This window comes from Myotis nattereri (genome assembly GCF_964212035.1).
Source record: "Myotis nattereri genome assembly, chromosome: 10".
NCBI classification, from domain to species: Eukaryota; Metazoa; Chordata; class Mammalia; order Chiroptera; family Vespertilionidae; genus Myotis; species Myotis nattereri.
In genome coordinates this window covers 49,188,326-49,202,136 of record NC_138085.1, presented here as the reverse complement: position 1 = coordinate 49,202,136, position 13,811 = coordinate 49,188,326, and the positions used below count along the sequence as shown (strand labels likewise).

Genomic DNA, 13,811 nt, shown 5'->3' with positions numbered 1-13,811 from the left:
CATTGCCGCACAGAAGTGACACATCCCTTCTGTTCACATTTATTTGGCCAAAACAAGTCATGTGACCACATCTAACTTCAAAGAGCTCCCATTGCTAACTTTAGGGTCTGAATGTCAGTGGTTACCATGGTACTGATAGACTTTCATTTTTACTTCTCTAGTGTGTATGAGACGGTGTCTTGTTGTTTTAATTTATATGCTCCTGATTGCTATTGAGGTTGAGCATATATTCACAGATTTATTGGTCATTTATGTATCCTCTTTTGGAAATTGCCTGTTTATATCCTTTGCTCATTTTTCTGTTGAATTTTTTAAAATTTATTTTGTATTATTTCTTTATATTCTGAATACTAATCCTTGATTGGCTATATATATATATATATATATATATGTATATATATATATATATATAACTCTTCAGACTGTGACACTTCTTTTCACTTTGTTTAAGGTATCTTTGTTCATGTAAGTTAATTTTTTTTTAATATTTTTTATTGATTAAGATATTACATATATGTACCCTCTACCCCCCCCCCCCCCCGCTCATCCCCTCACCCCCCCGTTGTCCGTGTCCATTGGTTAGGCCTATATGCTTGCATATAAGTCCTTTGGTTGATCTTTCCCCCTTGCCCCCACCCTTCCCTACCTTCCCTCCAAGGCCCGACAGTCCAATCAAAGCCTCTCCGTCTCTGGATCAGTCCTTGTTCATCAGTTTATGTTGTTCATTATATTCCACAAATAAGTGAGATCTTGTGGTATTTATCCGCTCTCCAGTTCCATCGATGCTGTGGCAAATGGTAAGAGTTCCTTTTTCTTCTTCCTCTTCTTAAAGAATACCTTTCAGCATTTCATATAATGCTGGTTTGGTGGTGATGAACTCCTTTAGCTTTTTCTTATCCGTGAAGCTCTTTATCTGACCTTCCATTCTGAATGATAGCTTTGCTGGATAAAGTAATCTTGGTTGCAGGTTCTTGCTATTCATCTCTTTGAATATTTCTTGCCACTCTCTTCTGGCCTGCATGGTTTCTGTTGAGAAATCAGCTGACAGTCGGATGGGTACTCCCTTGTAGGTAACTGACTGTCTTTCTCTTGCTGCTTTTAAGATTCTCTATCTTTTGCTCTTGGCATTTTAATTATGATGTGTCTTGGTGTGGTCCTCTTTGGGTTCCTTTTGTTTGGGGTTCTCTGCGCTTCCTGGACTTGTAGGTCCATTTCTTTCACCAGGTGGGGGAAGTTTTCTGTCATTATTTCTTGAAAAAGGTTTTCAATATCTTGCCCTCTCTCTCCTTCTGGTACCCCTATAATTCTGATGTTGGTACGCTTGAAGTTGTCCCAGAGGTTCCTTACACTATCTTCATATTTTTTGAATCTCTTTTCTTTTTTCTTTTTCGGTTGGGTATTTTTTGTTTCTTTGCATTTCAAATCTTTGACTTGATTCTTGGGATCCTCTTGTCTGCTGTTGGATCTCTGTAAATTATTCTTTATTTCAGTCAGTGTATGCTTAATTTCTAGTTGGTCCTTTTTCATGTCCTCCATGGTCTCACTATACTCCTTGAGGGATTCATTAAATTTATCGGCGGTTTCCATAAAATTCTTGACAAACCTTATAAACGTGGCCTTGAACTCTATATCCAGTCGTCTGCCCTCCTCTGTTTCTGCCAATTGTGACCTGTTTCTTTGTCTCCGCATTTTGGCTGCTTCCCTGTGTTGACAGAGTGGCCCTGCGCGCCAGGTGTCCTGTAGGGCCCAGTGGCTCAGCCTCCCCAGTTACCTGGGGTGGACACTCTTGGTGCACTCTTGGTGCCTTGGTTGTTGTAGGATCACTGGGAGGAATTGACCTCCAGGCCAATTGGCTGTGGGAAGCAGCTGTGTCTGAAGTGGGAGAATGGTCCCCCTCTGACCACTGGGTACAGTGGCTCCTGGATCTAAGGAGGTGCTAATTCAGCCCCTGCCTGAGGCCACACAGCCGGAGCCACGAAGAGGCTCAGCTGTGAAGCAATGCAAGCCGCTGCGGGGCCTTGGGCCTTCTCTTGGAAGTTCCGGGTCTGCCTGGCTGGGCTGTAGTTAGGTACATTCATATGCAAAAGCCTCTGCCGCAGCCTGGGTGGGGCGGGGTCTCAGGGAGTCAAAAGGGCGGAGAAAGAAGCTATGGCTGATTCTCCGCGCCCGGAGTCGCGCGTCTCAGTGTCCCGGTAACGGCTGCAAGCACCTCTGAGGGAAATCCGCCCTCAAGTTCGCCCGCTGCCGCCTGACAGAGCAGCCTCTCCCCGTATGAGTCCTGGGTCCCCAGAGACTTCCCGGAACCGTAGTTCAGAGCAGTCGGGAGCTTGTGATTCAAAAAGACAGCCGCGTCCTCAGGTGCCACCCCCTTTCCGCGCGCGCGAGCCGCAGCCGTACCTCTGCACTCAGCCTCCGCAGCTCCTCTGGCTCTCAGCGTGCTTTTCTTTTCTTCTAGTTGTAGAAATTACACTCAGCCAGCCTTCCTGTTGTTCTGGACGATGTTTGCTCCGTCCTTTGGGATATTTTTCAATTGTTGTGTGAGGCGACTATTTCCCGGTGTTTATCTATGCCACCATCTTAGTTTCTCTCCATGTAAGTTAATTTTAATGTAGTCATATTTTCTAATTTTTTCCTTTATGGTTAGTCCTTTCGTATCCTGACACCTAAACCAATGCTTAGTCTCAGAAGTTTCAAAGTTTACTTTTTCACATTGAGATCTTTATTCCACCTGGTATTGACTTTGTATATGGTATAAAGTGGGAATCTGATTCTAATTTTTTTCCATTTAAATATGCCCCCAGCTTCATACTTTCTCCACTTTCTCCACTGTTTTATAATGCTGCCTGTCCTGTACCATGTCTCTATGAATGTATAAATGTTTCTGTGATGCATATTTTGTTCCCTTGGTCATTGTCCAATGAAATATAAATATGGGCTTTTCCTCTTTCAACACAAAAACTAACATATATACACTGTGCATTTTAGCATAAGTTCCTTGGATATGTTTGTATAAAAGTTAATAGAGATCTTCATTTTTTAAACAATTGCATAACATCCATTGAGGATGTATCATAATTTATTTAACCAGTTCCCCACTGATGTATGCTTGGGTGTTTTCCAACCTTATGTTGCAAATAATATACAGTGAATATATAATAAATCAGTTTGTTCTTATACAAACAAGTACATCTGCAGGATAAATTCCTCAAAGTGGAATTTCTTGGTCAAAGATTTCTTACTTTGATGTTGCCAAATCACCTTTCATATGTACATCTAATAATTTCACCAGTAATGCACTGAAGTGCGTGTTTCCAGGCAGCTTCAGAAAGAGAGTATTGTCAAATTTTTGGATTTTTGACTAATGGGTAAAAAAATGGTGTCAGCATCATTTTGATTTGCACTTCTTTATATGAATTGAGCATCTTTCATACATTGAAGAGACATTTCTTTTCAATCACTATCCATTTTTATATTTGATTGTTAGTATTTTCTCATCATTTTCTGAGTTCTTTATATAGTAAAGAGTCTAGCTTTTTGCCTGGTTGTAAATATGAATAGCAAATGATTTTCCTGTTTGTCATTTATATTTTACTTAGTGAATGATATATCTTGGCCATCCAGAGAGTTTTTATGTTTAGCTACTGAGATATACCAGTCTAATCTTTTATGACTTTAGAGTTCAAGTCAAAGGCCTTTCACATATAAAGAAATACCAGCTAGCCCTAGCCAGTTTGGCTCAGTGGATAGAGTGTCGGCCTGCGGGCTCTATCCCCAGTAGGGAGCGCACAGGAGGCAGCCAATCAGTGGTTCTCTCTCATCATTGATGTTTCTGTCTCTCCCTCTCCCTTCCTCTCTCTCTCTTTTTTTTAATGTATATATATTTTATTGATTTCAGAGAGGAAGGGAGAGGGAGAGAGAGAAAGAAACGTCAATGATGAGAGAGAATCATTGATTGGCTGCCTTTTATAGACCCCCATTGGGGATCGAGCCTGCAACCCAGGTATGTGACCTTGACCAGAATCGAACCCTGGACCCTTCAGTTCACAGGCTGATGCTCTATCCACTGAGCAAAACCAGCCAGGGCTCTCCCTTCCTCTCTTAAATCAATATCAGCTATAAAGAAATTCTCTCATGTTTTCTTCTGGAACTTGCATGATTTCATTTTTCCCATTTAAGTATTTGATTCATTTGAAAGTTTTTATAATTTTGAAATATGGACCCAATTTTATTTTCCTTTCAGATGGCTAACCAGTTATCCATGGTGTTAGTAAACACATGTATTAAATAGAATTCTTTCCTCCACTAGCTTGCGATGCTAAATTTATTACATACTAAATTCTGTTTTAAGGTTATGCTAACTGCAAACCCAAAAATGGCTCAAACACAAGAGAACCAAGGTTTTCCCCTTGATTTTTAAGTACATCAATTTGTCTCCTTGAATGCCTGACTATCTTTTATTTTGAAAAGTGGTCATTGTATATGAAAAATTATAGAGATAATTTGAAGCCTAAAATAATGTTATTTTCCTCCCGAGAGAATACATGTTTTCTTCTGAGAGATGGCTAGGAGCACTGTCAGTCTTGGAGCAACTTAATCCATTCAGAAACTGAGATAATTCAGAATTGGACTGTAGCTTCTAGCTCCGAACCCTTCAAGCCTGTTTCTCATGTCCAGCACCAAGTGCTGTAGGGAACTTCCATGTTGTTATCCACCTCTGGCCCTGCACCTCTGTTTCGTGAGCATCAGGGGAGTGGCAGGGGGAGCATTCCTGGAAGCCATTCCTATGCCAGGACAGCCAGCAATGACTTCACTGTACATGGAGGTCTCTGGAAATCGTGGAGATGTATCCCGTCGCACTCAAACGGAATACATTCCCAAGTCTACTTCCTCAGCCTTTAAAATTGCTGAAACCCTTCTGACGGCAGGCAGCATGAAGCGTGGCGTGGGAGAGGAGGGTCTGGAGTGGAAGGAGAGAGCAATGACCAACGTCAAGCTTTGTCAGAGCCTGGCTGGAGAAGGGAAGAAGTTCTAAACTAAAAAGGGTTTGAAGAGCTGCTCTCTATTTGCACCTGTGGAGTCCAGCACGCTCCCCAGAATAGGCCTCTCGTGTCTCTTAGAAGTAGACCGTCTGTGCCGTGAAAGGCAGGTGCCTGCTGCCTTGCTCACCACCACATCCCCAGCCCACGAAACAGTACCCACACAGGAGGTTCCCAATACGTACTTTTCAAATGGATGCCAAACTCAGAGTATAAACGACAGGTAAGCCTCAGCCCCTGTCCTCAAGGAACGCAATCAGGGGTACTGCAGACGGGAGAAGAAATTATTTCAGTAGAACTCAGGAAGCCCTGCAGAGCAGAAAAGGCTTCTAGGTGAACCATGAGGGATGATCAGGGGTCAGGCTGGGCTGACAAGGGTCAAGAGGTGCAGGGTGCGGGCAGTGCGAAGCACAGTGGAGAATTCTCAGCAGCATGATGGAAACTGAGGCCAGAGGAGGGAGGCGGGACTAGATTCAAACAGCTTATTTGGCCGGTGTTGGGGAGCTGATGAAAGGTTAGCCCACGAATAGCATTTCCAGAATTGTATTTGACCAAGAACACTTGGATGGGTTGGTAAGTGGTGAGTTGAAGAGGAACAAATTCAGAGTTAAGGAGACCAGTTAGGCAGCTCTTGTAATAGTCCAGGTAGAGTTAATGACATCCTGGCTGACCTTGGGTCACAGGTGGTAGAGATGAAAAGGAGGAGTGGTTTGGAGAAAGATTAGGATGTCAATCAGCTGGATGTGGTCATTGATTAGATGGAGGGGGGGAGAGGAGGAGGTTTGTGCTGACTTCCAGGTTTCTGGCTCATGTTACGCAGTGGATGGTGAAGCTCTGAGCTCAGGGGCAGGATATACGTAGGTAACCTCAGTGTGCCCTTCACAAACCTGAAGGGTGGACCATTGGAATGATGGCTCGGGCAGTGGTGGCAGAATCCCCAACACTGTATTCCTCCTTCCTCCTGAGGTCTGCTGTAGAGCATGAGGCAGAAGGACTTTAAAATGTTCCCTGGAATGGGTGGGCACTTTCGTGTTGTGTCTATCGTGGTCGAAGTCAGGGATGTACTAACTCAATTATGGGTGGTTATCATGTAATATTAACAGTGCCCTGCTTTTGACACTTTCAGAGATGTTTTGATTCCAGATGAATAGATATTAGCTGTAAAGTCTTGCCACATCTTTTGCAGTGAATTGGCAGGCTCTTCTGCTGAACTGTGGCATTTGGGGATTGGTGTATGGTGACCAGACTGGATCTCCCAGGTCGGGCTGTGGAACAGACAGTGCATGATTTCATCACCAACTTCTATTGGCCTAACACAATAAAGCCCCATATCTGATTTGCTGTCCATTAATGTAGGGGGGAAAAAACCTATTTCAATATAAGTGCCTGGTTAAATATCATACCTTGATGTTGAGGAGTTTCAGTACCTTCCATTTAGCCTTGTAAAATCTAAAAGAAGATCTCCAGGCAGCCCACTGCTGTGGTTGGGAAAAGACTGAACTGATTTGATAAAAGAGAAAAGGAACTCATTTCATTTCCCTTGTCACTGAGGCTGGGGTGAACGTATGTAATGTCCAACAAGGTAGTGAATGGGCTCAGTGGCTCTCATGTGAGGAATGCAGGAATTTCATGTTAGGAATCAAGGGCTCAGAAAGGGAGGCAGTATGGTGTTGATTATACGTGTTGATCAGGAATCTTAGATCGCAAGAGACATAAACCTCACTCAGACCAGCAAGGCAAAAAGGAGAGGCACTGGCTCATACAACTGAAGGTTCAGCTTCTGGTTGACACTTCTGTGCTGGTGGTTTCTGCAAACGTCCCGACACTGAGACTAGCTGAGATGACTCAGAGCACCTGTTGACCCCTGAACTGCGACTGGGTCCTGTGTGCACCCTGGTTTTCACACCGAGGCAGCTGTGACTCGTGAATCCTCTGGATGTCCTCATCTCGATCCTGCAATTCAAGCATCATGCTTTCGTCAAAGGATGTCACCAGCTCATGTGGATCAAGGTCCAGCTGGAGCACAAGATGCTGTAGAACCTGTCGCCAGGAGTGCACATCCTCTGGCCACTACCCCGAAGGAGCCTGGAGGCAGGAGGGGGAGGGAGAGCAGACTGCTCAGCCTGGAGGAACCCATGTCTGACCGCAGTGTGACAGATGCCATGACCACCAGAAAAGCCCTCCTGGCTCCAAAGAGAACTCCCTATCTGCTGGCTGATGCCTGACATTCTACCCTGTCTTGCTTTTGCTTGAAGCCCGTGTTAAAATATAAATGTCCTTGAGAGTGGGAACACTTTACATTTCTGTCAGGAATTCTTAGAGTGAAGGATTAGAAAGCAGGCTTTGATCACAGGAGGGAATAAAATGTGCAGGGTTCTGGGAGCCTGAGGCCAAGGGAAAGTGAGGTGGGAGGAGATAAATAACAAAGAATGGGGAAGATGCTGCCACTTCCCCCGGTGCCTGCAGCTGGAGCTGGAGCTGGGCAGGGCAAGGGCTTGGGATGCAGGTAGGTGATACAGTGCGTCACTGAGCTGCAGTGACAACGGAGAGGAAGCAAGGAGCCCAGCGGATGGCGATGGCATCATGGAGGAGCAATCCAAGACCAAGACCTGGAGGACTTAGAGGTGAGGACAGGTAGAGGTCTGAGGGAGGGGCAAGGACATTCACAGTGGGCAACAAAATGAGCAAATGGATGGAGATTGAAACAAGGTCTCTGTGCTCGTTTTATTTTTCCAGTGCCTGCCATATACCAAGCTACTTTCCTTTGTTCCACAAATACGTTTTTAATTGTGATAAAACACATACAACACAAAATTGGCCGTTTTAACCATTTCTAAGTGTACACTGTAGTGTCACTAAGTATATTCACAATGTTACGCAGCTATCACCTCTATCCATCTCCACAAGTTTTTAACTTTCCTGAACCGAAACTCTGTACCCATTAAGTAATAACTCACCGTTTCCCCCTCATCCCTGCACCTGGTAACCTCAACTATACTTTCTGCGTCTATGAATTTGATTGTCCCAGGTATCTGATATATAAGTGAAATCAGGCCTTTTGTGGCTGCCTTACTTCACCTGGCATAATGCCTTCAAGGTTCATCTATGTGCAACATGTGCCAGAATTTTGTTCTTTTTAAAGGCTGAGTAGCATTCTTTTGTATGTATACCACATTTTGTTTATCCAGTCACCTATTGATGGACACTTGGATTGTTTCCACCTTTTGGCTATTGTGAATAATGTTTCTATGAACATGGGTGTACAAATATCTGCTCGGGCCCATGCTTTCATGTCCTTTGAATATATACCCAGAAGTGGAATTGCTGGATATGTAATTCTTTAATTTTCTGTGGAACTGCCATACTATTTCCCACAGTGATTGCACCATTGTCCATTCTCACCAGCAATGTACAAGGGTCCAATTTCTCCACATTCTTACCAACACTTGTCATTTTCTATTTTTTTCTTTTCTTTTTAATGCTAGCCTTCTTAATGGGTGTAAGGTGGTATCTTACTGTGTTTTTTTAAAAATATAGTTTATTGATTATTTTACAGAGAGGAAGGGAGAGGGATAGAGAGTTAGAGACATCGATGAGAGAGAAACATCGATCAGCTGCCTCCTTCACACTCCCTACTAGGGATGTGCCTACAACCCAGGTACATGCCCTTGACCGGAATCGAACCTGGGACCCTTCAGTCTGCAGGCCGACGCTCTATCCACTGAGCCAAACTGGGTAGGTCTCTTACTGTGGTTTTGATTTACTCCTTAGTTATTAGTGATGTTGAGCATCTTTTTATATGGTTTTTGGCCATTTGTATATTTTCTTTGGAGAACTATCTATTCAAGTTCTTTGCCCGTTTTTGAATTGGGTTGTTTTTGTTGTTGAATTCTTTATATATTCATACAACACATAAACACAAACTTATAGGGGTTCTTTATATATTCTGGATATTAATCTGTGACCATATATGTGATTTGCAAATATTTTCCCAACATTGAGTATGATGTTAGCTGTGAGGTTTCTATATGTAGCCTTTATTATGTTGGGGGTAGTTTCCTTCTATTCCTAGTTTGTTGAATGTTTTTCCTTTTTATCATGAAGGAATGTTAAATTTTGTCAAATGCCTTTTCTGAATCAATTGACATGATAATGTATTTTCCCCCTTATTCTATTAACGTGGTGTATTGCATGTTGAACCATCCTTGCATTCCAGGAATAAATCCTACTTGGTTATGGTCATATAATCCTTTTAATATGCTGCTAAGTTCAGTTTGCTAGTACTTTGTTGAGGACTTTTGCCTCAGTATTCATAAGGAATATTGGGCTTTAGTTTTCTTTTCTTGTATTGTCCTTGGCTTTGTTGTCAGGGTAATATTGGCCTTATAGAATGAGTTAGAGAATGTTCCCTTTTCTGCAATTTTTTGGAAATCTTTGAGAAAGATTGGTGTTAGTTTTTTAAATGTCTGATAGAATTCCCCAGTGAGACCATCTGGTCCAGGACTTTCCTTTGTTGGGACTTTTTGACTATTGAGTAAGTCTCCTTATTACAGTTCTCACTCACATTTTCTATTTCTTCATTATTCAGTCTTCATTGGTTTTGTGTTCCTAGGAATATTTTAATTCAGCTAGGTTAACCAATTTGTTAGCATACAATTGTTCATGGTACTGTCAGAATATTTTTTTATTTCTTTAATATTGGTAGTAATGTCCCATCACAAGTAATTTTTTAGTACAAACCTTTTTTTTTTTTAAATATATTTTATTGATTTTTTTACAGAGAGGAAGGGAAAGGGATAGAGAGCTAGAAACATCAATGAGAGAGAGAGACATCCATCAGCTGCCTCCTGCACATTCCCCACTGGGGATGTGTCCGCAACCAAGGTACATGACCATGACTGGAATCGAACCTGGGACCCTTGAGTCCGCAGGCCAACGCTCTATCCACCGAGCGAAACCGGTTAGGGCAGTACAAACCTTCTTTGTGCATAGCATATAGTGTTAGGCCCTGGAGACCCACCTATAAGTAAAACCCCATGGCATCACAGTTACAGTCCAGTATTTAAAATACAATTTAGAGACCAAATTCAAATAGCCCTCCACATATTACAGTATATTAACTATACATATAAATTTAAGGTATAATTCTCAAGCCACATTCAGTGAAAGAAAGCCCTTAGATACAGTCTTATCCAGCCCTTACTTGCTGCTACTGCTGTGTCCTTGCAAAAGTCTCTGGTCTTAGAGTATGTGTGGTGAACAATGTTGGAGACAGACCACCCAGCAGCAGTGCCCTCTAGTCCAGTGATGGAGAACCTATGACACGCGTGTCAGAGGTGACACGCGATCTCATTTTTTTGGTTGATTTTTCTTTGTAAAATGGCATTTATATATATAAAATAAATATCAAAAATATAAATCTTTGTTTTACTATGGTTGCAAATATCAAAAAATTTCTAATGTGACACGGCACCAGAGTTAAGTTAGGGTTGTTCAAAATGCTGACACGTCGAGCTCAAAAGGTTCGCCATTACTGACCTAGTCAGTCCAGCACTGCTCTGCACCACACACACTCAAATTTAAGTAAGGGGATGGGCCCTTTCCCCCTTTTTTATTTAAGTATAACTTCCACACAGTAGAGGGCATGAAGTGTACTAATCTTAAGTACACAGATTTAATGGATTTTTACATATGTTTAACTCAGTGTAACCACCAGTAACTAGATATAAAATCTCCCAGAAAAACCTGTGTGTCCATGAGGCATGAGAAGACTTGAACTCAAGCCTCAGTTGTACAGCAGTGTATCTGAGCCTTCATCTCAGAGCCTTGGCTGGAGAACGCTTCATCCAGGAACCTGCTGACTGCTGAGTGGCTCAGAGGTTCACATTCTGCAGAATCAGCCTTGCCTGAGCCCTTCAGTAAACTACACTTGTGCTCACACACACACACTTACTAAATATTTATGGAATTTCAGGTCCTGACTTGGTGGAGTATACAAAGGTAAAGAAGCCATAGTCCTTGCCTTTCTGGGAGGTAGCCAGTGTCGCTGCAGCCCAGAGACCCCTCAGCTCACCTCTGACTTCTACAGATGTGATTGGCAGCAGCTACCATACTCCTTTGTACCTTCCTTTTCTCAGAAAAGCCTAGCTCTGCCCTCCCTTGTCCTGGGCACCGCTCACTCACCTGAAGTTAGGGTGGGTCAGGGGTCATCACTGCTCTGGTCAGCTCAGCCAGGGCCTCTAGAGCTGCCAGTGCTTGGGAAGTAGGCCCATTGCTGTGGGACGAGGGGGATATGGGCTACGTGGTCTGGAGAGAATGCTATTAGGAGGTGAGTTGATTACCAGCCTCAGGGCTACAAAGCAGGAATTTACAAGGAGGAAGCGGACTGATGGTTTATGGTCTGTGAAAAAAGCAGTGAGTTTAGCAGGCTCCGGTGAAAGGAAGGAAGGATGGCGTGGTTTTAAGAAGAGGAAGAAAATCCTTGTCCAAAGAGTGGCCAAGATGGTGTCAAGTGACCTCCACCCCCACCGTCTCAGAGGAGAGGACAGACAGACAGCAGCCCAGAGGAGAGCTCTGTGGATTTCCTGATTCCAGGTGATGGGTGGGGTTGGGCTCCCTCTAACCCAATGGTTCCATGAGTCTGTGATGTCACTGAAGAGAGAAGAGAGGGTAGCTGGGCTCAGCTGCAGATGCTCCAGTGCCTCTCTCCTTAGATTCGGATAGTTTTGGGGATGAGGGGCGGTGAGCTGAGGGAGCACACAGCAGAGCATCTTTTACAAAGCTGGCCAGAAGAACAATGAAAACAGCCTTTAATTCTTCTGTTTCTAGAAAACTTAAAGAACAAGAGATCGACATTCAAACTGAACTGAAAAGGAATATTTGGACAAACCGTGATTGCGAGAGTGGATAAGTCTCTAGCTGAGCCTATGAGCTCTGACACCATAGCAATCATCTTCATCATCCTCCTCCTCATTTGCTTTACTTCCATCCTCTTTTTATTGATGCTGTTTTTATATAAATGGTATAAATCCATGCTGATAAATTGGGATCAGATTTCAAGTCACACTAGCAATGTATCTTGAAATAAGATCAAATAATTTAAAATAGATGAAATAACAATTCTGTAGCTACTTTTCCCATTCAGGGTTTGAGAAATGCAAATTGCCTCTGTAAACATGAAGTTCCATGCTAGTCTTAAACCAAGACCATTTTTCCTTTTTCTGAACTGTTTGCTTGTTCATTTTCAGTTTCCAAAGCAGGAAAACTGAAGAGACAGAAAACGGTCCTTGTGAAGATTGTTTAACTGATAATGTGCAGACAAGCAAACCAGGAGACCAAGAAGAGTAAGTCTGTGTCATAGAATGTCCATAGAATGTCGTAGAAAGCCATTTTTGCATGTGATACTGGTGGCTAATGTGCATGAATTTTAAAATCCCTGCTGGTTGATTTTTTTTTTTTTTTAGTAATCTAAAGCAAATCATGAGGCCTGGCATCCTTGTTCACAGACTGAGTAAAGAAATGGTGGCCGCATACTTGAAAAACGAGGACATAGAGCGCGGAGTGGAGGGCAAAATACAAAAGGAGCCAGATCTTCAGGGTCCAGATCTTGAGGGTCCTAAAGAGAACAGTCCAAAGGTGATGGGCTTGCACCTCGCAAGGGCAGTTTAGAATCTGTCCGACGGTAAGGGGGTAGCTCACATGGCCAGGCACAATAAGGGATGCTCTTGCCTGTGATTTAGGTTTGTACCTGGAAGGAGTGCCATGTCCATGGTCATTTAAACCATTCTTCTTAGCTTCATTGGTTCACGTTATTAACGACTTACATATGCCAAGCCTGACATATGCTCCTTCTTCATGGCTACATTTGTGTTTTTCTTAATAATTCCCCTCATTTTGCTGCTTTTCTCAGAATCCTTGAAGCTTAGAGCTGGAGGAGGTCTTGGAGATCATCTAGGGATCCAACAAATGAGAAAGTGACATGAGTTGTTCAAGGTCATTCCTCCACCGTGGCTTAGCTCGGGACCAGACTGTGTCCCTTCTGAGTTCGGGCTCCTTCAAGGCCAGCACACAGACGTTGCCAGGGCTCCTTAGCTCCATGCTTGGAGCTCCCTAGTAAGAACAACTCACACACCCTCCCAACAGAAGACCCAGGCCCAGGCAGAGACAGAACGATGATCCAGGCAGCTCCCAGGTTTGACTGCAGCATAGAGAGAACAACATACGTTACCAAATGCTATTTGGATGTGTCAGTGTTTGCTTTTAAAACCCTAGAAATACGAACACGATGGGTTCTCACAGTTTTCCTATATCACTTCGTGATACTTTTCTGTTCCTTACTAACAATGTACATATAACCTGTATTTTCAAAAGCAGGGCTTGTTGTGTTCATAAAATGATCACTTACGCAGTCCGTCCCATTCTCTTGCAGGACGCTGATTTGCAAGGAGCACACATATCTGTCACTGGAACCCCTTCAGTTACTGACATCAGCAAAAGACCTTTAAAAGAAGTGACGTTTTCTAGGGAGGTGATTGTTGTGGATCTCGGAGAGGAACACCCTGCACCGCAAAGCCATATTCAAGAACATAAAGAGAGAAAATGAAGGTCAGAAAAGGCTGAGAGTGAAAGCAATGTAACCTGAGACTAGCAGTGCAATGACTGGGGGTATGAAATCATGTTGAAACGGCAAAATAATGGAGAATTAAGCAACTACAAATAACATTTTATCTTTGTGCAGAAAGAAGTGGGCTACATGCAAAATTCTGTAAGCAAAAT

The 13,811-nt window shown here is 43.1% G+C and overlaps 1 protein-coding gene across 1 annotated transcript; it reads left to right on the top strand.

Annotated features, from left to right (window-relative positions):
• Nucleotides 1-11,962: 11,962 nt before the first annotated feature.
• Nucleotides 11,963-13,811, top strand: LOC308525894 (uncharacterized protein C2orf74; the record flags this gene model as incomplete). Its single annotated transcript, XM_081100779.1, has 4 exons — nt 11,963-12,057; nt 12,275-12,379; nt 12,500-12,671; nt 13,465-13,811. The coding sequence occupies 4 exons, from the start codon at nt 11,963-11,965 to the stop codon at nt 13,636-13,638; spliced, it is 546 nt and encodes a 181-aa protein (XP_080956905.1). The 3' UTR covers nt 13,639-13,811.